The 26176-nt window shown below is 38.9% G+C and overlaps 1 protein-coding gene across 33 annotated transcripts in view; it reads right to left on the bottom strand.

Annotated features, from left to right (window-relative positions):
- The window catches only part of EPB41 (erythrocyte membrane protein band 4.1), a 224210-nt gene that overhangs the window by 31500 nt on the left and 166534 nt on the right, over positions 1-26176 (bottom strand). For 5 of the 33 annotated variants that reach the window (XM_012439845.2, XM_064363583.1, XM_064363579.1 and 2 more), the window contains 2 exons: positions 23575-23625; positions 22604-23194 (listed from right to left, as the gene is read on the bottom strand). The exons of 21 other annotated variants lie outside the window; for them this stretch is intronic. In XM_012439845.2, the coding sequence (XP_012295268.2) occupies positions 23066-23194; positions 23575-23625 (180 nt within the window). In that variant the 3' untranslated portion in view covers positions 22604-23065. Of the gene's footprint in view, positions 1-19858; positions 22362-22603; positions 23195-23574; positions 23626-26176 lie in introns of those variants that run through there. 7 more of the 33 variants (XM_012439846.2, XM_064363580.1, XM_012439835.2 and 4 more) reach the window with 5 other exon arrangements.

Below are 26176 nucleotides of genomic sequence, written 5' to 3'. Positions count from 1 at the left end.
CCACCTGCCTTGACCTCTCAAAGTGCTGGGATTACAGGTGTGAGCCACCACAACCAGCCTCATTGTGTCTTTTGAGTCAGGCAAGTGGTTATAGAGCTGTCCAAAATAGATCAGCTGGTATTAAACAAATAGGCTTTCTGAAATTGCTATATGCTAGCCCTAGCATTGTGAATAGCTATCTATACCCATCCACATGGAGGAACTTTGAGGCTTCTTCAAATAATTTGTCACAACTGAGAAGGCTGATTAATCATCAGAAATATACCTAAGATAATCAAGTAAGAGCCAATTTTGTGCCAGTCTGTTTAAGTGATAAATGGTAGTCTGTCATGAAGAAGCTATTTGTGGGCTGGGTGCGGTGGCTCATGCCTGTAATACCAGCACTTTGGGAAGCCGAGGTGGGCGGATCACGAGGTCAAGAGATCGAGACCATCCTGACCGACATGGTGAAACCCCATCTCTACTAAAGAATACAAAAATTAGCCAGGCGTGGTGGTACTCGCTTGTAGTCCCAGCTACTCAGGAGGCTGAGGTGGAAGAATCACTGGAACTGGGAGGCGGAGGTTGCAGTGAGCCGAGATTGCGCCACTGCACTCCAGCCTGGTGTCAGGGCGAGACACTGTCTCAAAAAAAAAAAAAAAAGAAGCTATTTGTGAATTAAACATTGCTTAGGCCAGCACCACCTGACCCAAACTTGCCTACTGCTGAGTTAAATTAGACAAGATCTTTTTTTCTCCAAAGCATGTATAGAAGAGAACAATGACAAAAGCCCCAGTACAATAATTTCAATTCAACAAATATTTACTGAGCACCTAATATGTATTAGACTTCAGAAATAAAAGGAAAACATAACAGTTGAGTTGGATTACCACTTATAGCACTCTCACATATGGTCAAATCAACCTCTCCAGTTGACACTGTTATCCAGATCTCTTGGACAACACAGACAGCTATTTGCTGAGCATCTTCAGGGGTGTAAAATGCAACCTGCTGCAAACTAAACTCATCTCTGCTGCTGTCTGGGCTTGCCAACCAAATTTCCCCCATCATTTCTGTCATACTGGTAGAGAGTATCTCCATCCATCCAGTCTTCCATGCCAGAATTCTAAGAATCATCTTCAACTCCTTCCTTACATTTATCCGGTAACCCCCAGAGATTATGTCATCGAGGCATTTTTATTCCATTTGAATATCTCCTCTATCTATTTGCTTTAATGTTTCCCTCATCGATTCCCACATTTACTACCTTTGTTCAAGCTCTTCTCCCAGGGTGGAGTAGAGTAGTGTAATCTCGGCTCACTGCAACCTCCACCTTCCGGGTTCAAGTGATTCTCCTACCTCAGCTTCCAAGTAGCTGGGATTATAGGTGCGTGCCACCACACACAGCTAATTTTTGTATTTTTAGTAGAGATGGGGTTTCACCAGGTTGGCCAGGCTGGTTTTGGACTCCTAACCTCAAGTGATCTGCCCACCATGGCCTCCCAAAGTGTTGAGATTACAGGTGTGAGCCACTGTGCCCGGCCTGTTAAAGCTTTTATAATGCCTCATCCAGATTACCAAAAATGCCCTCAACAGTTTTTTTTTCTTTCTTTTCTTCCTTCCTTCTTTCTCTTATTAAACCTTCCTTGAATGTGTCCTCTATTATGCTGCTAAAGTGCTTATTTCTAAAATTAAATATTGAAAATTCAATTTTCTAGTTTAAAACCCTTCAGTGGGTTTTAGTAAGACAGAAGATATTTCAAAATCTGATCCCTACCTTTTTCTCCAGCTTCATCCAGCTACACCTCCACATATATTCTTCTGCCCATTAGTTTAAAACTATTTGTAGTTCCTAGAACAGAGCATCTTTCTATTACCTCTGTGCCTTTGTAAATGCTATTCCTTCTGCCTGGAAGTCCACACTTAGCTCAAATGTCAGTTATTCTAGATTTTCCTGGGCTGCCATACCATTCCTCTTTTGTTCCCATTGTGCCCTATCATTACTGTCATATTCATCTGTCTTTTCTATTAGACTATGAGCCTCTTGGGGGATGAGGACTTGTTATTGTCTTACTTAGCTCTCAATCTTTCTTGTACAGTTTTTGGTATGTAATAGATACTCAGTAAAAACTTGCTGAAGGTATGTTAAGTAAATTCAGATCACATGAGAACTTCTGCTGTGTCCTGTGCTATTCAGTAACTAAGATGTTTGGAAAAGCATGTTTAGAAAGAACATAAACAGTGGCTCACTTGACCAGACCCATAGTCTAGTCTGGCATTTAATCTCCTCCATCAGTAAAATAAGAGAAAACTATTATTTTTGTGTGTTTATCATGTGCCAGGTGCTGTGCTAAATACTTTAGCATGTTTTCTCATTTAATTATTTACAATATAATTATGAAATAGTCATTACTTCTATTGTATAGATGAACAGATGGGCAGCTAGTGTTTAGACTCAGATCTGTCTCTGGTTCTAAAGCCCATCTTCTTCCCATGACACCAGAAAGTATTTCAAGTAGGACCAAAGGACATGTCCTATTTATTTTACTTATATATATATTTATTTTTTAGACATAGGCTCTCACTATGTTGCTCAAGGCAGGATTCAAATCCCTGGGCTCAAGGGATCTTGGGATCTTTCCACCTCAGGTTCCTGATTAGCTAGGACTACAGGCATACGCCACTGTGCCTAGCTTCAGGACATGTCCTATTAAGCTCAGAAGAACACATAACAAACCCGACTCTAATTTTGAGAAGTACAAAGAGTATCCAAAGTCCTCCTAACAGAGTCTGTTCTTAGTGGCTGACACTAGATTTTTACGTATAAGAAGGCTGGCTGGGTGTGGTGGCTCTCACCTGTAATCCCAGCACTTTGGGAGGCCGAGGTGGGTAGATCACCTGAGGTGGGGGTTTGAGACCAGCTTTACCAACATGGAGAAATCCCATCTCTAGTAAAAATACAAAATTAGCCGGGCACGGTGGCGCATGCCTGTAATCCCAGCTACTCGGGAGACTGAGACAGGAGAATCACTTGAACCTGGGACGTGGAGGTTGTGGTGCGCCTAGTTCGCACCCCTGCACTCCAGCCTGGGCAACAAGAGCCAAACTCTGTCTCAAAGAAAAGTAAAGGCTGAAAAGCCAGAAGACAACACTCTGGTCAGAAGAAGATATAAAGATAAAGTCTCCATGACACAAGACACCCAGAATTTGGCATTTAATATCAGTAAAGAATTCTAACTGACAGTGTTGTTGCCTTTGGCTGTGACCATCATGAAGGGCCACTGGATTATATAAGACTGTAATTGCACACACCAAATAAGCCTGAAAACTTTAAAGGGATCTTCTCAAGTATATACATTGACATAAGGCTCTGTCTGAACCATCCTCAGTGACAAAAAGGCAAAACTGAGACTTAATGTGATTCAAAGGTGTTAATCTAGATGTTGCTTACCTGAACTGATGGGGAATCTATAAGAAAAAAGATGCTGGCCGGGCCCAGTGGCTGATGCCTGTAATCCTAGCACTTTGGGAGGCTGAGGTGGGTGGATCAACTGAGGTCAGGAGTTCAAGACCAGCCTGGCCAACATGGTGAAACCCCATCTCTACTAAAAATACAAAAATTAACTGAGTGTGGTGGCATATGCCTGTAATCCCAGCTACTCAGGAGGCTGACACAGGAGAATCACTTGAACCCGGAAGGAGGAGGTTGCAGTGAGCTGAGATCACACCACAATACTCCAGGATGCATGATGGGAGGGAGACTCCATCTCAAAAAAAAAAAAAAAAAAAGACGCTATGACAGAAAGACTGGTTGCCTGTATGAAGTACTGCAATGATATCTAGTTGGTCTCAATAATATGAAAAAAAAATTAGATATCTGCAAAGGTATATGCAAAAAAAAAAAGAAAAAATTAGATAAATATTTAATTGAACGGAAACATTACTTGAAGATTCTCAATTTCATTTAAAAAGTCAATGGCTCCTGCTAAGTATGATAATTCAGTATTTTCTTTATTTTAGGGAAGAAAAAAAGAGACTTTTTTTCTAAAGGTTTTCTCTTAAAAATTATTTATGCAAAGGGATTATGTCTCAGAATCATCAGACCCTGATTATGTATGTGCCTTTATGAGTTACAAATTATGTTTTTGAGTTGTGGATTCCAGATATTATTAAAAGCAGGATATGGGCCAGGTGCAGTGGCGCACACTTGTAATCCCAGCATTTTGGGAGGCCAAGGCAGGCGGATCATCCAAGGCAGGTGGATCATCTGAGGTCGGAGTTCAAGACCAGCCTGACCAACATGGAGAAATCCTGTCTCTACTAAAAACACAAAATTAGCCAGGCATGGTGGCACATGCTTGTAATCCTATCTACTTGGGAGGCTGAGGCAGGAGAACCTACCCAGGAGGTAGAGGTTGTGGTGAGCCAAGATCATGCCATTGCACTCCAGCCTGGGCAACAAGAGCAAAACTCTGTCAGGAGGGGAGGGGAGGCGAGGGGAGAGGATGAGAGGGGAGAGGAGGGGAAAAAACAGGATATGGTGTTTTATAGGTATTTTGCTGCCACACCATTAAATGCAATCCAGAGTCTTTTTCTTTTCAGGTTATTTTTGAAGTAAGGATTTACATATTTGAAGAGACTATCAAAAGAACCGCAGTTATGCTTATAAGAGTGTCTTATCCTTTAGGAGATCAAAGTGAAAATATATCCTGAAAATTTTCTGGAGTACCTGTGTAGTAATTTTACCCCTACACATTTAGTCACTTGTTCTCCACTTAGTGAAGACCAATTTTACCTTTGAATGGCAATAGAAAAACAACTTCTTTCTCTATTAAAAGGAGGAAAACACCTTGTTATTGTCTCATTTTATCTTTTTTTTTTTTTTGAGATGGAGTCTTGCTCTGTCGCCCAGGCACCCAGGCTGCTGTGCAGCGGCGTGATCTCGGCTCATTGCAACCTCCGCCTCCCGGGTTCAAGTGATTCTCCTGCCTCAGCCTCCCGAGTAGCTGGGATTACAGGCATGTGCCACCATGCCCAACTAATTTTTTATATTTTTAGTAGAGATGGGGTTTCACCATGTTAGCCAGGATGGTCTCAATCTCCTGACCTCATGATCTACCCACCTCAGCCTCCCAAAGTGCTGGGATTACAGGGCGTGAGCCACCACGCCCGGCCTCATTTTATCTTTCTATATAATTTAAAGACTAAATCCTCCTTTTGATAATGAGTTATGCTTTATTTCTTATCCATTTGAAAATATATTTTCCAATGTAAATATATATATGAAAAAGATCTTAAGATATACTAAAATAAAATATACGAAAAGCATGGGATTGCAAATGATCTTTTTGTTTGTGGGTTTTCCTCTATTTTCTTTTCTTTTCTTTTTTTTGAGATGAAGTCTTGCTCTGTTGCCCAGGGTAAAGCACAGTGACGCAATCCTGGCTCACTGCAACCTCTAACTCCCTGATTCAAGCAATTTTCCTGCTTCTGCCTCCCGAGTAGCTGGGATTACAGGTACATGCCACCACATCCAGCAAATTTTTGTATTTTTTTTTTTTAGTAGAGATGGGGGTTTCACTATGTTGGCCAGGCTGGTCTCAAACTGCTGACCTTGTGATTTGCCCACCTTGGCCTCCCAGAGTGCTGAGATTACAGGCGTGAGCCACCATACCCGGCCGGTTTTTCTCTATTTTCTAACCTTTGTAAAATGAGTATGTTTACTTTTGTAATAAAAAGTTACTTTCTTATGCAAGCTCTTGTATCTGGTTTCAGTAGTAAAATGATCTTTATAACCTGAAGAGTCTAGTAAAGAATTTATAAAGAAAGTGCTAAAAAATCTTTAACATATTCCAAGTCTTTTAAACACAGGAAAAAATAAGCCTTAATAGGTTTCTAAAAGAAAAAAGTAGTTACAGGAAAGAATTATGTTAGTAACTGGTACGTAGCCTAAAAGTTCTCTTTTATAAGGGGAATATAATATTAAACCTTGGTAATTTAGTCAGTTGGTTTTGAAAGTCAAAGTCAGCTGGGCGAGGTGGTTCATGCCTATAATCCTAGTATTTTGGGAGGCCAAGGCGGGTGGCTAACTTGAGTCCAGAAGTTCGAGACCAGCCTGGGCAATGTGGCAAGACCCCACCTCTACCAAAAATACAAAAAATTAGCCAGGTGTGGTGGCATGTGCCTACAGTCCCAGCTATCAAGGGGGCTGAGATGGGAGGATCACTTGAGTGTGGGAGGTGGAGATTATAAACTTGAGGTGAAAAAAAAAAAGGAGGCCAGGCAAAGTAGCTCGTGCTGTAATTCCAGCACTTTGGGAGGCTGAGGTGGGCAGATCACAAGGTCAAGATATCGAGACCATCCTGACCAACATGGTGAAACCCCATCTCTACTAAAATACAAAAATTAGCTGGGCGTGGTGGCATGAACCAGGTGGCATCCCAGCTACTCGGGAGGCTGAGGCAGGAGAATTGCTTGAACCCAGGAAGCAGAGGTTGCAGTGAGCTGAGATCGCACCACTGTACTCCAGCCTGGCACCTGGTGACAGCAAGACTCTGTCTAAAATAAAAAAAAAGAAAGAAAGCCAAAGTCAATGATGATGAATTTAATATATCTGTATATCTGGTGGAAAAGAAATAGTTCATATTCAAGTTGTAGCTTCATTATATTTCAGTATTTTCTGATTTAGAGGTAGCAGGGATATTATCAGGAAAGTCATTTAAAACATGGTTGTTGGCCAGGCGTGGTGGTCCTAGGACTTTGGGAGCACAAGGTGGGCAGATCATTTGATGTCAGCAGTTCGAAACCAGCCTGGCCAACATGGTGAAATCCTGTCTCTACTAAAAAATACAAAAAAACAGCCAGGCATGGTGGCGAGTGCCTGTAATCTCAGCTACTTGGAAGGCTGAGGCAGGAGAATTGCTTGAACCTGGAGGCAGAGGTTGCAGTGAGCCAAGATGGAGCCACCGCACTCTAGCCTGGGAGACAGAACGAGACTCTCAAAAAAAAAAAAAGAAAAGAAAAAAAAGTGTTATCTGTGATTTAATTCCTTAGTAAACGTTCTTCTTAGGTAGCTACCTCTGAAATAGTAAAGATACTCAAAGGAAATTATCACTCTCTTGCCAAAGTCATGATCATGATAGCAATTGGGAATATAAAATATTAAAGATCAAAGTATCCCCCAAACCGATCTAACAATAACTTTAGGTTAGTGATATACACTATAGATTGATACTATCATAATTCATATACAGAATGATTTACATTCCTTAAAATATTACTTTTTGCAAGGAAACATGAACTAAAGCAATAAAGACATGAAGTCCTGGGCTAAGCCTATGGATTTAACTAAAATTGGGCTTTCTTTCAGCTTTTGTTAGCAAGTTCTCAAACAGGTCGTCATTATATTTTAGAGAACATCACAACTTTCAAGAAAGAAATTGTGACAGAAGAATTAAAATGGGCATACTATGAGGATATTTCATAAATATTCCTGAACCAAGATCCTCAGGAAGAACACCAGATAGGCCGTTTATAAGGGATAGTTTTGGGATACATACTGTCTGTTAAAAAAGAAAATAGAGTACTTCTGATTAGTCACACAATTTGCAACCATTTTAAAATGTCAGAGATTTATTACTGTTTCTAAGCCTCAAAACTTATCTTTCTATATTGTTATTACCCACACATTTGCTCCCTGAAATGACTAACTTTTCCTCAAAAAGAGAGTCTGAGATTTAGCATATACTTCTGCAGTGACTTTACACAATGTAATCCCCAATCTACTACATCTATTAAACTATACCATTGTTTTTCATATTCATTTTATTTTGCCATTCTGTCAAGTAAACTGAGACTTAAGGCTGGCCTTGTAAGTAAGTACTGCTTAATGATATGACCAGTGTTGTAATCAGTCACCATTATCTGTGCAATGACTTTGTGGCTTGCTGAAATGCAAATATCTGAGGAAATTTTAATACATAAACCTGTTATTACTGTTTTTATATGTCTGGGAAAAGGGATTCATTAAACCTTTTAATAAGATTTAGATAGACTGAGAAAAATAAGTTTTGATAAGTAAAAAAAGTGAACAGAGATGGCAGTGGGAATAGGGGTGAGGGGTGCACAGACTCACATACACTCACAGAACACATTACCCTTGCTTTGCAAACCCAGTAAGAAATGTTTTGCAGTACAAATGCCCACAGAACCAGCAGGAATCGAGGTTATCTTGCTAAGCACAGAAGGAAGATACCCAGCAGAAGAGTCCAGCTCCTGGTTCTTAACTAAAGTAAACAATAAATATTATAGTCACTTAAGTTATCAACAATGTATTTAAGTAATACCCCCAGATGGTCTGCAACATGCAAACTAAAAAATGTCGAATTCAATCCTGATAAAATCAGTTAATTGCGAGTGCTCTGTTTCTATATTCTTCTCTTTAACAAAACATGACAAGGTTATGTCTCAGCAAAGAATGGCTTTAAGTGCCTAGGGGAAAACTTCTTAAGAGCAAAACATATGTCTTTATACATTGATATAAATATTTGTAATTTCCTATTTTGAAAAATTATATCAGTATTTCCCTAGGTCGTATAATAATCAGTAGGAACATTAGCCTGATGATTAAAACAATTTTTTTAAGTTAAAACAAATGCTTTTAAATGGGCACTTGCAATAAAAGATAAATCAGATATGGTAATGGCTTCTTTTGCAAAAGCCATGTGTAAACAGCACATAGAGATGACAAGTCAAGCAGTAGAAGCCCATTCTTCAGCCAAAAAAAGAAACAAATGAGGACAGAAGAACAAAAATTACTGAAAAGAGAAACATCCCCTGGTTCCCACCCCCAAAAGCTTGATAAATAATAGTTTTATATAGTTTCAGTGGCAAACTCAGGCCACTTAGAAGTTTAAAAAAGGACAATGGAATCACAAACACTCAAGGTGGGGATAAACTAACAACAGAGTAACCATGGGCTAGCAAAAAGTGATGTTAAATTTCACCTTTCCTCTAGTGTTTTTTTTTTTTTTTTTTGAGACCGAGTGTCACTCTGTCACGCAGGCTGGAGTGCAGTGGCACAATCTCAGCTTACTACAATCCCCGCCTCCCAGGTTCAAGAGATTCTCCTGCCTTAGCCTCCCAAGTAGCTGGGATTACAGGCACACGCCACCACACTCAGCTAATTTTTGTATTTTTACTGGAGATGGAGTTTCATCATGTTGGTCAGGCTGGTCTTGAATTCCTGATCTTGTGATCTGCCCACCCAGGACTCCCAAAGTGCTGGGATTACAGGCATGAGCCTAGTGTGTCATTCTTTATCATGCAATACATTTCTCTTCATTCTAATTTTTCTCTATTGGATGTACCCTCCCTCGTCTTTTTTTTTTTTTTAAAGGTTGTGTGCTATTAGTCTCTAACTTGAAATATATCCTTATAGTGCTCACTAGCTTCTCCATGAAACTCAGAATCATTTTCATAGTCTATTGCTATTCTCTGGTATGCAAAGATTACGTTTGTATAAAATCTGGATAAAGGGGCTTATTCTGGAAGATGCGGGCCTTTACTAGAGTTGATAAAATTGCTTATGATAGGAAAATAATTCCACAATGCAGCCTCTCCAAAGAACAGCAAATGAAATTAGTCAATGATAATTATCCATCAAACATTGTTTTTATAATTTCCTAAACAGTGCTGTTATTAGATTATCCCCAGAATAGGTTAATGTAAAAGCAAACAGCCTCAAAATCCATGCCGGATGCAAAATTTTAACTACTAGGTAATAGAAAATTTTGCCTTTACACTGCACTCACCAGCAAGGACTCCAAAGATCAAATGAGTGTTCTCAAATCTGAATAGATCTACAGAAGTCAAAGTGCTTGGGCAAATATTACAGGTTATACTAAGCAACTCTAAGAGACCATAAGCCTTTGGTGATCAGTTTTATTTCATTACACTATGAAGGGTACGGGTGGAGGGATGAAGATAAAGGAGCTATGGCCAGTACAAAAACTCTAAACAGTTAGAATGGAACAAAATTAAATTTGTTTGGCAGGATTTCACAGAAGTCTCAGTTCTAAAAATTGATTAAAGTCATAATAAGCATTTTTTTTAAATTGTATCTAGAAAACAGTTACCTTGAGGCTGGGCGCAGAGGCTCACACCTGTAATCTCAGCATTTTGGGAGGCTGAGGTGGGCGGATCACTTCAGGTCAGGGGTTTGATACCAGCTTGGGCAACATGGTGAAACCCCATCTCTACTAAAAATACAAAATTAGCCAGGTGTGGTAGCAGGTGCCTGTAATCCCAGCCACTCAGGAGACTGAGACACAAGAATAGCTTGAACTTGGGAGGTGGAGGTTGTCGTGAGCCGAGATCGCGCCACTGCATTCCAGCCTCAGTGACAGAGTGAGACGCTGTCTCAAAAACGAAACAAAACAAAAACCCCAAGAAATAGTTACCTTGATTCTACAGAACCAATGCAACAGACAAAAATTATTATAGAAAACTATTATTGAATGTTAACTAGCTATGTTTTATCTTTTTGAAAAATCATTTAATAGTGAACATGGCTTTCTGTGTCAGCATTTTTAACAAGCTCATAAAAGAAACACTGCTTTGGAGAAATACTACGAAGTTATTTTACTTAGATCACAAGGTACATGCTTTGAGCTAGTAAACAGACCACTCTAAAATGTGAAGTGTTAGTTTTAAATAATCACCTGGATAATACAATAAAATCTAGAGCTGTGAGAGTTAAGGTAAGGTGAAGTAAGAGATAAAAGTGATATACCTTCTGTTGACTGATTTCATATCACAGAAGTAAGCTCTCCTTACACCCACACCCCCACACCCCCACAATTCTTCACTCTTCAATGAGATTAGAGTAGCAATACTGGAGAGTTAATAACTAAGAATTTGTACAGTGCTTTTAAAAAGCCCATAAAAAACAAATTCATCATACTAAAATGTTTCTAACAGATATGACAACTACATCTGTTGTAGTGACTAATTAAATTGGTTAGAAAAAAGTTACTTTTAAAACCTGGCATAGTCAAATTAGTTCAAAGCTGATTTAAAACAATATTCTGAGAACTGAATGCACACTAGTAGGTTGTCTCTGTCTTAGGACTAAGCAACAGACAACCAACTATTGGACCACAGAGAAGAGTGAATGTAAGGAAAAACAAGAGAAAGTCTAGCTGATAGCTGTCTCTTGCTGATCAGCTGAGACAGAGGTTCATTTTAATTTTTTTAATAGTAGATCTATGACAGCATTATTGACTTCTACTTCCTTAATGATCAGTAGCAATCAGAATCACATTTGCAATAAATAAGATTTATTCATAAGTTTACATATTAACAGAGTAAATAATGTAAGAAAAATATCAAAGGAAATGTCCCAAAGGAACTAAAGATTTCTTAGGCTTAAATATCATGCTAAATTGTTAATGAATAATTAATTTATTCAGCCACGTATCAGATCGAAAGGATCCTGGACAAGGGAATTGAAAGAAACATGTGCTTAAGGATTTATTAGAAAGCACCACGCCAAAACCAGGCTCAGTGGCTCACAACCTGTAATTCCAGCACGTTCGGAGTCTGAGGGGAGGGTGGATCGCCTGAGCTCAGGAGTTCGAGACCTGCCTGGGCAACATGGTGAAACCCCATCTCTTAGCCTCAGACCTGTGGTCCCAGCAACTTGGGAGGCTGAGGTGGGAGGACTGCTTGAGGCCAGAAGGTCAAGGCTTCAATGAGCTGTGATTGAGCCACTGCACTCCAGCCTGGGTGACAGAGCAAGACCCTATTTCAAAAAAAGAAAAAAGGGGGCTAAGCAGAGCGCCTCACGCCTGTAATCCCAGCACTTTGGGAGGCCAAGGTGGGCAGGTCACTTGAGGTCCAGAGTTCAAGACCAGCTTGGCCAAAATGGTGAAACCCTGTCTTTACTAAAAATACAAAAATTAGCCAAGCATGGTGGTTTGTGCCTGTAATCCCAGCTACGTGGGAGACTGAGGCAGGAGAATCGCTTGAACCATGGAGGCAGAGGTTGTAGTGAGCTGGGATCATGCCACTGTACTTCGGCCTGGGCCACAGAGTGAGAACCCCTCTCAAAAAAAAAAAAATAATAATAATAAAAGAAAGAAAACACCTCCCCAAGCTAACTATGGATCAAGGAATTCTTCAGAATACAACCATGTCACATAGGGAACAAAGACACTCCAAAAGAAATGCCAATTTATTTTATTCTAACTTATTGGTAAATACTGCCCAAATAGACTGTGAATTGGGAAATTTTCCTCAGAGAAATCTATTTTTTTTCTTTCTTTTTGTTTTTTTTAGATGGAGTTTTGCTCTTGTCACCCAGGCTGGAGTGCAATGGCACTATCTTGGCTAACTGCAACCTCTGCCACCCAGGTTCAAGCAATTCTCCTGCCTCAGCCTCCCAAGTAACTGGAACTACAGGCCCATGCAATCACGCCTGGCTAATTTTTTGTATTTTTAGTAGAGATGCGATTTCCCCATGTTGACCAGGCTGGTCTCGAACTCCTGACATCAGGTGATCCTCCTGCCTCAGGCTCCCAAAGTGCTGGTATTACAGGAATAAGCCACCTTGCCTGGCCACTAATTATTACTTTCAAAATAGATTTCTTGCTGGGCAAGGTAGCTCTTGCCTGTAATCCCAGCACTTTGGGAGGCTGAGGCAGGAGGATCATCTGAGGTCAGGAGTTCGAGACCAGCCTGGTCAACATGGGGAAACCCCATCTCTACCAAAAATAAAAAAATTAGCCTGGCATGGTGGTGTGTGCCTGTAATCCCAGCTACTTGGGAGGCTGAGGCAGGAAAATTGCTTGAACTTAGGAGGCTGAGGGTGCAGTGAGCCGAGATCAGGTCACTGGACTCCAGCCTAGGTGACAGAGTGAGACTGTCTCTTTTTTTTTCTTGAGACTCTCTCAAAAAATAAATAAAAATACAAAAACTAGCCAGATGTGGTGGCACATGCCTGTGATCCCAGCTACTTGGAGGCTGAGACAGGAAAATCACTTGAACCTGGGAGGTGGAGGTTGCCATGAGCAGAGATCGCATGACTGCACTCCAGCCTGGGTGACGAAGCAAGACTCTATCTCAAAAAAGCAACAACAACAACAAAAAAAAACAAAAAGGGAAAAGTAACTAGAAAGAAGGACCCTTCTAAAATGTTTTATTAGATACCCAATTTTAAATTTATACTAGTGCTTAAAACACTAAAGTATACCAAAAACTCAAGAGTAAAAATCATTTTACTGGCTGGGGGAGGTGCTTCATGCCTGCAATCCCAGCACTTTGGGAGGCCGAGGCAGGTGGATAACCTGAGGTCAGGAGTTCAAGACCAGACTGGCCAACATGGTGAAACCCTGTCTCTACTAAAAATACAAAAACTTAGCCAAGCATGGTGGTGGGCACCTGTAATCCCAGCTACTCTGAAGGCTGAGGCAGGAGAATTGCTTTAACCTAGGAGGCAGAGGTTGCAGTGAGCCAAGATCACACCATTACACTCCAGCCTGGGCAACAAGAGCGAAACTTCATCTCAAAAAAAGAAATTGTGGCTGGGTGTGGTGGCTCATGCCTATAATCCAAGCACTTTGGAGGCCAAGGCGGGTGGATCACCTGAGGTCGGGAGTTCAAGACCAGCCTGACCAACTTGGTGAAACCCCATCTTAAAAAAAAAAAAAATCATTTTACTTTCTTTACCATGTTCATTACATATCTTTAAAACTTGGCTAAAGAGAAGGTGAATTTGGGAATTGTGGTTTCTTTATTCCCTAGGGGGAATAAAGAAAGTGGCTCACACCTGTAATCCCAGCACTTTGGGAGGCTGAGGAGGGTGGTTCGCCTGAGCGATCCTTAGGGGGAAATGGAGGCAGATACTTAAAATACATACCAAATGAAAAGGATCTCTATCACCATCACTGAATATAAGATCACAGTTAACACAGTGCAATTTGGAGAACTGGCAGAAATGGGGTGCTGTGGTGGTTACAGCACATATTTTATTTTTATTATTATGATTTTCATAGAGACGGGGTCTTGCTCTTGCTGAGGGTGGAGTGCAGTGGCATGATTATAGTGCAGTGCAACCTCAAACTCCTGGGTTCAAATGATTTTCTTACCTCAGGCTCCCGTGTAGCTGGGACTACAGGCATGCCATCATGCCTGGCTAATGTTTTTTTGGCAGCAATGGGTCTTGAACTCCAGGACGTAAGTGATCCTCCTGGCCTCAAGCGATCCTCCTGCCTCAACCTCCCAAAATGCTGGAATTATAGGCATGAACCACCACGCCCAGCAGTACCTATTTTAGATTACATTCAGGTGTACCTTGACTACTTGATAAATAGAAATCAATGTCTCATCTTTTGCTTTCCATTTCTAATAATAAATAAGACAAAAAATACTTTGACATTGAATGAAGATGCTAAGATTCCAACTATAACTCTCCAAAACAGTATAAAGGCAGCAAATGTAATTAATCACTTTTCTGGTCTGTATCAGGGGTTTACAAACTATAACTAGCAGGCCAAATCTCACCTTCTCTTTTTTTTTTTGAGACAGAATCTTGCTCTTTCACCCAGGCTGGAGTGCAGTGGTGCAATTTTGGCTCACGGCAACATCTGCCTCCCAGGTTCAGGTGATTCTCTTGCCTCAGTCTCCTGAATAGCTGGGATTATAGGTGTGCACCACCACATCTGGCTAATTTTTGTATATTTTATTTTTAATTTTTTAACAATTCAATTAAACTGGAAGTTAATAATTTTAGTATTTTTAGTAGAGATGGCGTTTCACCATGTTGGCCAAGCTGTTCTCAAACTCCTGACCTTAAATAATCTTCCACCTTGGTCTCCCAAAGTGTTGGGATTACAGGTGTATGCCACTGCACCCAGCCACCCTCTCCTTACTTTTGTATGACTATGAGCTAAGAATGGTTTTGTATTTTAAAATGGTTAGGAAACTAATAGAATAATATTTAGTAGTATGTAAGATTATATGAAATTTAAATTTCAGTGTCCATAAAGTTTGATTGGAACATGATCACATTCATTAATTTTATGTGTTACCTATGCTACTTTCACTCTACAATGGCAAACCTGAGTGGTTGTGACAGACCATATAGCCTACAAAGCCTAAAATATTTATTATTTGGCACTTTACAGAAAAACTTTCTACTCCTGATGCTCCAAATATATCAAAGCCCATAAGGGTTTGATATAGTTGATATTTCTATATCATGTAAAACACAAGAAAAAAAGTGCCAAATTGCTCTCTGCAATGTATTTTAGAAAACATAAATGTTCCCTTTATGATATCACACTCATTCAACATGAGTTTTTTTATACAGATGTGTACCTTATTCTTAATAATATGTTATAGAGTGAGAATAGCTGATTATTACCTGTGGTAAATGCACAAGAGCTTTTCTTTTTTTTTTTTGAGATGGGGTCTTGCCATGTTGCCCAGGCTGGACTAGAGTGCCTGGGCTCAAGTGATCCTTCTGCCTCAGCCTCCCGAGTAGCTGGGACTACAGGTTTGTGCCACCAAGGCCAGCTGGATAAGACCTTTTAATTGAAACAAGTTACAAGACATTAACAATAGAAACTGACACCTACCATAGGGGTATACAAGTTTCCTTGAATAAACCAGGGACCATACTATAGGATTAACAAGAGAGGCAGTGGCTTCTGGGCTGGATATGGGCTTTCTGGGTTACCTGCATATACTGATTGGGCATATGGTGATCAGTTTGGCACAAATTTATTTGCCAGTACAAGAGATTCTATGTGAAAAGTTGTCATCTGTGATTAATCATTTAATTCAGTTTAACAAATATTATTTGCTATATACAAGACAACATGGTAGCCGGAACACAAAGGTAATAGACTGGCAAAATCAAGGCCTATTTTTATTTTAAATTTTTCTTTTTTTTTTGAGATGGAGTCTCTGTCACCAGGCGGGAGTGCAGTGGCATGATCTTGGCTCACTGCAATCTCCGCCTCCCAGGTTCAAGCGATTCTTGTTGTACCTCAGCCTCCCGAGTAGTTGGGACTACAGGCGCGCACCACCATGCCCAGCTAATTTTTGTATTTTTAGTAGAGATGAGGTTTCACCATGTTGGGCAGAATGGTTTCGATCTTTTGACCTCCTGATCTGCCTGCCTCAGCCTCCCAAAGTGCTAGGATTACAGGCGTGAGCCACCACGCCCAACCTATTTTAAATTTTTTTAGAGACAGGGTCATGCTGTGTCACCCAGGCTGGAGAGCAGTTGTGTGATCATGACTCACTGCAGCCTTGAGTTCCTGGCTTAAGCAATCGTCCTGCCTCAAACTCCTCAGTAGCTGGGACTACAGGAATGAGCCACCGTGCTTGGTCTAAAGAGCCTCTTACCTTTGAGAATTCTAACAGTTTTGAGGAGAAAGGCACAAGTAAAAGAGATGTACTAACAACAAGACTGCAAGACTGGCCTCCAAATCTCTAAATGATATTGTAGAGAAGAGTCAAGCACTGGAAGAGAAAGGAGTTGAATTAGGATCCTATCCAATCCCTAAAATTCAGATAATCTTGACTCTTTGCATCCTTGTAAAATATAATAGAGTGCTTTGCTGGTGGGTGACGAATAAAATGAATGAATAAAATGACTGGTGGCCATGTTATCCCCTTAAATCTTTTTATATGTGTTTTACTGAGATGGGATCTTATAAATATGAAGACTTTTCTTTAAAGAGGTAGTAGTTAAGAAAACGAGAGGCTCACCTGCCTTTGTTGATTTTGAGACAAGAAAAGATACTTGGAACTCTGTTTTTCCCTACCTTTTAGTCTTTCAAATCTCAGATTTTTTTTTTTATTTTTAATCTTTTAAAAATGAGGCCCCGCTTTCACAGTCTGTATTCGTACTGAAAATCAAGATCAAGCGGGCTTTTGCCCTTCTGCTCCACAGGAGGTTTCTGTCCTCCCTGAGCTCACCTTAGTCAAATCTCAGATTTATTCTATTATTTATCCAAAACAGGATTCTGACTATGTTAAAGGGGAAGACACTGCTGCCTTCTAGGATTTCTTTTTTTTGAGACAAAGTCTTGCTCTGTCTTCCAGGCTGGAGTGCAGTGGCGCCATCTCAGCTCACTACAACCTCTGCCTCCTGGGTACAAGTGATTCTCCCAGCTCAGCCTCCCGAGTAGCTGGGATTACAGATGCCTGACACCACGCCCGGCTTTTCTGAGATGGAATCTTGCCATGTCGCCCAGGCTGGAGTGCAATGGTACAATCTCGGCTCACTGCAACCTCTGCCTCCCAGGTTCAAGTGATTCTCCTGCCTCAGCCTCCTGAGTAGCTGGGATTACAGGTGCATCCCATCACTCCCGGCTAATTTTTTTTCGTATTTTTAGTAGAGATGGAGTTTTACCATGTTAGCCAGGCTGGTCTCAAACTCCTGACCTCAGGTGATCTGCCCGCCTCAGCCTCCCAAAGTGCTGGGATTATAGGTGTGAGCTACACCCGGCCTAGGATTTCAATCACAAAAGATTTAAAAATTCCTAAAGTGTATTTTCTCCACAATGTTATCTATACATTTAGTTAGAATATTATTAAAGTTATTTAGCTCTTAGCCTGCATTTCCGATCTGCAGGAATAAACTACTTTATCTTCCTCTTTCAAGTTCTAGGATGATAGGAATTTTGTTTACCAAATGGACTCCTCCATGAATTTATAATTGTTGATCATAGCCACTGCTCTTCCTCTAGCCTAACTTTATATGGTTTTCTAATTCTAACACCATACCTTCTTAACCATTTCAGGTACACTTACATAGGTCTGCACCAATATGTGTCATATTCTGCTGCAGTAAAAGGAGACACTAAGTCATGAGGAGTAATAGCAACAGAAATGAGAGCGGCCTATTAATACTATCCACTAAAGTATAGAGGAAGCAGATACGGTAATCCCACATGCCACACAAAACAGACTAAGAATAAGGAGTTGTCTCAGTTTTTAGTACCAACATACCAACATTACAAACAGGTTTAATCTGAGTATATGAAAAAAAGTGAAGTTTCTATGTATAATAAAAACAATATAATAGTCTTTTTCAAAGCTGTAGAGAATGCTATAGTTTGGGATTTTATAATTTCTGTGAAGAGGAATATAAGAAAAGGCAACTCTGTCAAAAACTTTTATATGTCTTTACTATATTCAAAACCCTTGGCAAAAAAAAAAAAAAAAAAAAAGGCAACAATGAGACCATGTCTTATATTAATGTTGCCCTTTCTGTTTTCCTTTGGTAAATACATGACCACTGGGTAAAGTACAAGTGTAAGTTTTGCTCCATAATACCTTCTTAAAATTAATTAAATTAATTCTCTAATGCCTCAAGTGTCCTACATGCTTATCTATAGGAAATATTACAGGCTTATTTATAAGAAGTATTACAGAAGTAACCTAGGAAAGTAGGAGAAAGTGAATTGGCTTATATCCAAAGAAATTTCAGAGTAAAATTTACAATAATATTTAATAAAAATGTACTAGGTTCTAGGATGCTGACTGGAAATTTATTCCATATATAACATCCAGTCTAATCTTTTTTTTTTTTTTTTTTTTTTTTGAGGTGGAGTCTCGCTCTGTATCCCAGGCTGGAATGCAGTGGCGCATCTCAGCTCACTGTAACCTCTGCCTCCCAGGTCCCGGTTCAAGCAATTCTCCTACCTCCGCCTCCCAAGTAGCTGGGATTACAGGCATGAGCCACCATGCCCAGCTAATTTTTGTATTTTTTAGTAGAGATGGGGTTTCACCATATTGGCCAGTCTGGCCTTGAATTCCTAACCTTGTGATTCGCCCACCTTGGGCTTCCAAAGTGCTGGGATTACAGGTGTGAGCCACTGTGCCTGGCCCCAGTCTAACCTTAATCAACAGAGTCAGTATTTTTCTCTTCAAAACTTTTAATGAAGATGTAAATAAGTAGAAAATTTGACCCACGCAAAATATTTCCTTCATATTCCAAGTGTTAGCATAAAAGAAAATGGCTGAAAGATAGGTCCAAAATACGGATGCTTGGTTTATTTTCAAGTATGATCCACTCTAATAATGCCATTTGGATAAGATGAATTTATTAAAAGAAGGATAAATTTGGAAAGACATCTTAGTAAAGTGATTGGTCAAATATCAATAAAGAGTAGATGGAAATAAACACAGCTATTTACTTACTTTCAAAATAAAAAGAAGATAATGTATGTTTGTGTGTTTTTAAATTTTCATCTTCCCAGCTCCCCAAAGACCATGAATTGAATGACAACCAGGGTCTCTGGTTCCTGGAACTTATTACATCTTCATTCTCATGAGGTAGGTTTGGCTCTACGTTATTAGGTGGAAATCTGGGTGCCAAATAGTTAGTGAACCTCTCAGAGTCACCCTAGAAATGAATAATGACAAAGCCAAGGCAAAAATCCAAAATATTATGATAGTCTGTATTGATATCTTTAGTCCAAATTATTTTTTATTTATCAACTTGCCATTAAGAAGCTGAATCAGGGTAACAGGTAACGCCAATATCTATTAGGATCTGTCTCTGGTACTGAAAATGAAGGAAGGAAACCAAGACTATTTAGGCTTTTTTTTTTTTTTTTTTTTTTTTTCAAAAAAAAAGATAAAATCTCACTCTGTCACCCAGGCTGGAGTGCAGTGGCATGATCTCAGCTCACTGTAACCTCTGCCTCCCAGGTTCAAGTGATCCTCCTGCCTCAGCCTCCCAAACAGCTGGGATTACAGGTGTGCACAACCATGCCCAGCTAATTTTCATATTTTCAGTAGAGGCGGGGTTTCACCATGTTGCCCAGGCTGGTCTCAAACTCCTGACCTCAGGTGATTCACCTGCCTAAGCCTCCCAAAGTGCTAGGATTACAGGCATGAGTCACCACACCCAGCCTATTTATGCTTTATATTGCAAATATTGGCAACATTACCTTTAGGTAATACAAAGCTGGAATGCCCAATATTTTTCCTCTGATAACTATGATGGGTATCTTTTGATCCTGCATTGGTCGGCTTTGTCCAATACAAGGGCTTGGCCATTCTCCTCTTAATCATTTTTACCCTATTGATAGAAGAAATGGCCTCTCCTTTGTCAATAAAAATCTCCGAGGACACTTGCTGCATTTCAGAAAACTAAAAAGTATCATTAGCTTAGACTTTTAATAGACTTGGAATAACTCCAATACAAAGAGAAACAAAATTCAGGGTGAAGTTTACAATAATAATTAATAAAAAGCTGTGCATAAGGATGAAAATTGGAAAATCAGGAATTATAATCTGAAACAGTTATAAAAGTATAAAGTTCTGATTATTTCCTTTTAATTTCTTAAAAAAAGATTTAAAATAATCTAACCAATTCTATAGTTCCATTTGTTATTTCATTAAGGAAAGCTCTTGTATCTTTATTTTCCAGAGAGTACTTATGATTATTACTTTCTGTGGTAGAGAACAGTTTTGTAATATCTCAGGTCTCTCTTATTATGAGTGAATCAATAAATATGCTTATTTACAAAATATATATTATAAATAGACATAGCCTGTGACATAAAAGATATATACACACAACTTTTAAATTTTAACCTGGTCCTTGCTTCTTTTTCCATTTCTAGGGAAAGACTATAATGAGAGTAGCAATTTTCAGGAAATACCAGATAATTATTTCTACATGTCTCCAGAGACAAGAGAACAATACTGGTGGATGTTGAAGGACAAAAGATTCTTATCTTTACTGTTCTTTTTTTGCTCTAAGAGGTCATCTTCTCAAAAACAAAAAGTCTTGTTGGAAGTTTCATCAACTGAAGAGCATTGAGAAGTAAAACAAAGTATAATAATCTTAGTTTGATAACCCTATAAACTCAGATTTCAAAACGAATATTTGAGACATTAATCAAATCATCCATATTGGTACATTCAAGTGCCATAAAAAGCAAGCTACATGCAAGGTTTCATCAATATCGAGGTAAAAAAATAACAGGTTAGGCATGTGAGTTGTGTCCTGAAGAGAGAGTGCTCATATTTACTTCAGTTAAATCTTATAAGTCAACATGCAAACAGAGGACACATACTTGTCACAACAGAACTTTAGATCACAAAGCCATTGATTAAAAACAACTGATTTCAACACAAGTGCAAGAACAAACAGGTCTGAAGTATATCAGGAAAACAAAGTATATCAATATATATTTTAAGCTTAGCAATAGCTAAATACTGCTGCTAGTTATATAACTAGTAAAGCCATAAAGAAGTAACACAGTATCTTAATTCAGAGAAGGATTTATGTACAGATCTTGAGTAAATCTATATTCCAGGACTTTTAAAGATAGGTAGAGTAGTCTGAGAATTTCAGTCCTGCCTGAAGGCTAAGGGGCACCAGCACCATTTTCCTTAAACCATACCAACACTCTATGTGTGAAAAGATGGCATGTAATCTTTGAAGATCTCCTCTACATATCAGGCAGGATAAAGTTGGCTGTCCCTGTACAGCTCAGAATACTCATAAAAAGGCCACAGAAGTCAAAAGCCCTTTTCCAGAAAAGACTTTTGTATATACTGGTTTGATATCCTAAGAAAAGGAGTGGTTATGGATTTGTAGATTAAAACGTTATCATTTTAAGGCTTCTGAAAGGTTAGCAAGTTGAAATTTTTTCTTAAACTATGAAGCCCATGCCAAACAAATTACTATGGAGGATTAGGAAAATATTCCATCAAATATATCTAGACAGTATCTTGGTTTGTGTGAGACACTGGATAGAAGGACATAACAATAGTAAACAGTAAACGTGCAAGATAAAAGAGTTAAAGCTTTTGGGAAGATTACCAACTTGCCATATGCTTAATTCTGATTTGTTTAAACTTATTAAACTTCAGTGCAGAAAAGCTGGCTTTAGGCAGTCCATTGCTACTCCTTTGTACCCCACAATACATACTCTACAAAGTGTAACATTTGACAGAAAAATGATCACAAGAGCTCCCCTAGGACAGTGAACTATCAAGATCAGAGGGCATCATACAGCAATAACACAGTTGAAGCCAAGGACAAACATTCAATCAGTGGTCTTGACATTTCAGATGAGTACCCTGTTTTCTGATCACAGAAAGACCAACCACCAAACAGCCAACGCAAGGACCACAAGAAAAGACATCATGAAAGGAATACGAGGAGATGGAAAAGTACTAAAGTAGAGGTGGCACTTTTTGAGAGACTTGTGATCCTCAGGGATTGGAATAGAAACCTTGGGAAGAATTTCTTCATTTTCTTGCTGGGGCAAGGCTCTTTCAGTGGATCTTTCTTGCCTTTTAATTTTCTCTTCATCCTGTACTAACAGAGCACGTTCCTGTGTCTGCTTTCACGGTAGAAGATCAAGAAAGACAGAATAAGATGAACAAAATGACAGATGGAAAATGCTCAAAAATGATACTTGGGGATGTGCAAAGGATTTGGAAAGATCTTTTAGATACTATTTTAGCTTTACTTTATTTTGGCAATTTATCTTGGCAAAGTTTCTATAACATAGTAGGGTGCTCAACAGATACCTTTATGAGTGAATGAACATTAGAACTGAAAGTTCAAGGAATCATTGGCTTTCCCCTAGTTATATTATTTATTCTTCCTTTGAGGATATTCACATATTAATTTTAGGTCATTTTCTATTACTTTGGTGCTGCCAATCACTAATTGGGCAATGCCAATAATGAAGCATTCTTCTTGCCATCATAAAAGTTACTTTTATTACAAATAGAATGGCAGAATATAAAAAGTAATCCTTGTATCTCTTCATATAGACTTTAAAAATGGCAACAGTTCATTCAGTATAGTAATCAGTTTTTGCTCAAGAAATAAAAATCTTAATCTTACACATTTTTAAAGATTGCAAAAGAAAAACAAAGTATAAAAGTTTATAATGTGCCTTCAAGTTTCACCAAAACAAATAAATAATAATGATACTTTTAAGGAAAGTTTTTCCCCCCCAATTGTCCAATTGAGAAGTTTTTCTTCCTCCTGCAATTTCTGTACTCTGCTATCCATAGTCAAGACAGATGTTATCTATGAAAGGAAAAACTTGGCTCTAAGTTCTCTCAGTTGAGCTAGCCTTCTCTGATCAGTTTGGAAGTTCAACACTGGTTCTTTGCACACCCCTAAGTGATATGTATCAGGGAGAAAGTAGCCAGGGGACTGGTCAGCAAAAAAGAAACAAAGGAAAAGAAAGGATGCAAAATTACAATGATTTTTGAAAGAAAATAAAGGGGGAGAAGAAAGACAACATAAAAAGAATAGGGTACAATTAAATTCATTTTCTCTCTGAATACATATTTATATCTTCATGCAGCTTTTCAACCAGCCATGCGCCGAAATAAGCAATTGAAAGCTGCAAAAGTTGCAGCAGTGGAAGTGTTAAGTGTTAGGCCAAAAGGCTGTGGGTGTGAATTTACTAGTATAGCCAAAAGAAAAAAAGTATTCAGCAGCTGTTGTTCAGTTCTGGGGGGATTATCTGCTTAGTGCCATGACAAGAGCAAATTCTGATTGAGAAGCACAAGTCATAACAGCAGCTTTACCTCTGGCCCACCAACCTTTCTTTCCGAGGGAAGGATAGAAGTTTTCTTCACCTGGTCATACACAAATTATATAAAATTCAGTTGCCTTGCAATGCAACAACAATACTGTCAAAGGTGGAAGAGGTATCCCCAGAGAACAGAAATATTATTTCAATTGTTAAGGAAAAAGTAAGATATGCTAGAAAGTAGAATTATCCAGTATTAAAGGTCACCATAGTATAGTGCTTATTTATTACATTATTCATTTAGCATAGAGCTAAAATTGTTCAAGCACTCCCATGGATCTAGTTTAGTTTATAAAAAGTTATTTCTTTAAAGAACACAGAATGACATCACCATTCCCAAAACCAGCCCTGAGATGATTTCTGAAAGGTTTCTATTAAAATACATAAGATATTTTCTGGAAATGGAGACCAATTCAAATTTACCCAATCTCATCCAAGAGAGCACCAAGTTACTTTTTCAAAGTAGTTGAACATCTTTTACTACTTGCGCAGAGTCAAAAAGAAAACTTCTAGAAAATATGCAGTCATAGTTTACAGATAGGGTTAATCAGGTGAAATAGCAACAAGGAATTTTAGAGTTAACAGGGACCTTAAAGGTCATCTACTCCATAAACTAAGGCCCAATATGATAAATGACTTGTTCAGAATTGTTCAAGCCACGACTAGAACTACTAGACCCTTTAAGACTCTTATTACTAGGGATACATCAAAATTAAATATCTGACTGACACTGAAAACAGTGGTCTTGCCCAGAAAGCAGAGTTATTGTCTCAGTTCAGGATACATGCTCTAGATTTAGAATACAAAACTAATATCCACGTATATCAGAAAACAGGGAGAGGACAGAGATTAGGAAACAACAGCGTCCTATCATCCCTGGTAATTCTATTTAGCTGCCCATCACTCAGGTACTCTCCAGCCTTATTTCTAAAACTGGTTCAACTCTGGAGAATTGTTAGCCAATTTTAGTCAAGCTTTGAAAAATACAAAAAGTACCCTTTGTGAACCAACTTTTTTTTTTTTTTTTTTTTTTTAAATAAGATGGAGTCTCACTCTGTTGCCCAGGCTGGACTGCAGTGGCGCAATCTTGGCCAACTGCAATCTCTGCCTCCTGGGTTCAAGCGATTTTCCTGCTTCAGCCTACCGAGTAGCTGGGATTATAGGCACCCACCACCACACCCAGCTAATCTTTTTATATTTTTAGTAGAGACAGGGTTTTACCATGTTGGCCAGGCTGGTCTCAAACTCCTGACCTCAGGTGACCCACCCACCTCAGCCTCCCAAAGTGCTAGGATTACAGGTGTGAGCCACCACCCCAGCCTGTGAACCAACTTTTATCACCTTCTCCAGTTCCAGAAACTAAATAATAATTTGGATAGTTTACCATAAATTCTGAAAATAAAAAGTTTTAAAATTATTAAGACATCATTTTACCCTTTTTAACTAGAATTGCTATTATTTTTGGGGGAAACGAGCACATAATTTTTAAATCATTATAATCACTAATTGAGTCATTGTGACTATATAAATATTTCACTTGTACTGACTAAAGACAAAAACTTTTGGGGTACATGTTCATGGTAACTTTCAAGATATTTTCATTAAATGTTTAATAGATGAAAATAAATTTCTGTTATTGTTGTCATTACCTATTTTAGAAATCCTACATCTAAATATTTTAGAAATCCTATATCTGAATAAATGAATTATTACCTATTTTAGAAATCCTACATCTGAATAAATAATTCAGTTATTTATTCAGATGTAGGATTTCTAAAATAGGTAATGACAACAATAATAGAAAAAGAACAGCCCCTGAAAGGTATCTCTGGCCTCCTCTAATTGTGACTATCTTACAAAACAGTGTATTAAAAGTTTAATGTTACTCATAAAGATAAAATCGTTTTTCTTTTCTTTTCTTTTTTTCTTTTTTGAGACAGGGTCTCACTCTGTCACTCAAGCTGGAGTGTAGTGGTGCAATCATGGCTCACTGCAGCCTTGTTCTCCTGGGCTTAAGCAATCCTCCTGCCTCAGCCTCCTGAGTAGCTGGGATTACAGGCGCCCGCCACTACACCCAGTTAATTTTTTGTATTTTTGGTAGAGATGGGGTTTCACCATGTTGACCAGGCTGGTCTCGAACCTCTGATCTTCTGATCATCCGCCTTGGCCTCCCAAAGTGCTAGGATTACAGGCGTGAGCAACCCCGCCCAGCCCTAGATATTTCTAAGTTGTGCAAATGTTCAAATAAAGCTTTTTAAAAAGACTAATCTCTTTTCTATTTTGACCTTCCTAAATTTAGTAAACTTTCTAGTCCCTGAAAGCAGTTTGAATACAAACAAACGTCTACTGGCTTATGGTCAATTTATAAACATATAGTAGCCAGAAGCATGTAGCTGCAGAGATAGTTCTTAGAGGCTAATCATCTACTGGTGGCTCCAAATGGTTCCTATAACTGGTCTGGGTAGCCTACAAGACTTAAATAAATAAATAAATATTTGATTACAAATGCCTAAAAGCAGCAATTAATTTAGTGAGGCACCAAATCCAAATTTCAGCTCTGAAGTTTTCTCTCAGATACAGAATATTAATACATAAAA

The sequence above is a fragment of the Aotus nancymaae genome, unplaced genomic scaffold (genome assembly GCF_030222135.1).
Source record: "Aotus nancymaae isolate 86718 unplaced genomic scaffold, 86718_ANA_hifiasm-v0.15.2.pri h1tg000053l, whole genome shotgun sequence".
NCBI lineage: Eukaryota > Metazoa > Chordata > Mammalia > Primates > Aotidae > Aotus > Aotus nancymaae.
This window is presented reverse-complemented; position numbering and strand designations above follow the sequence as displayed.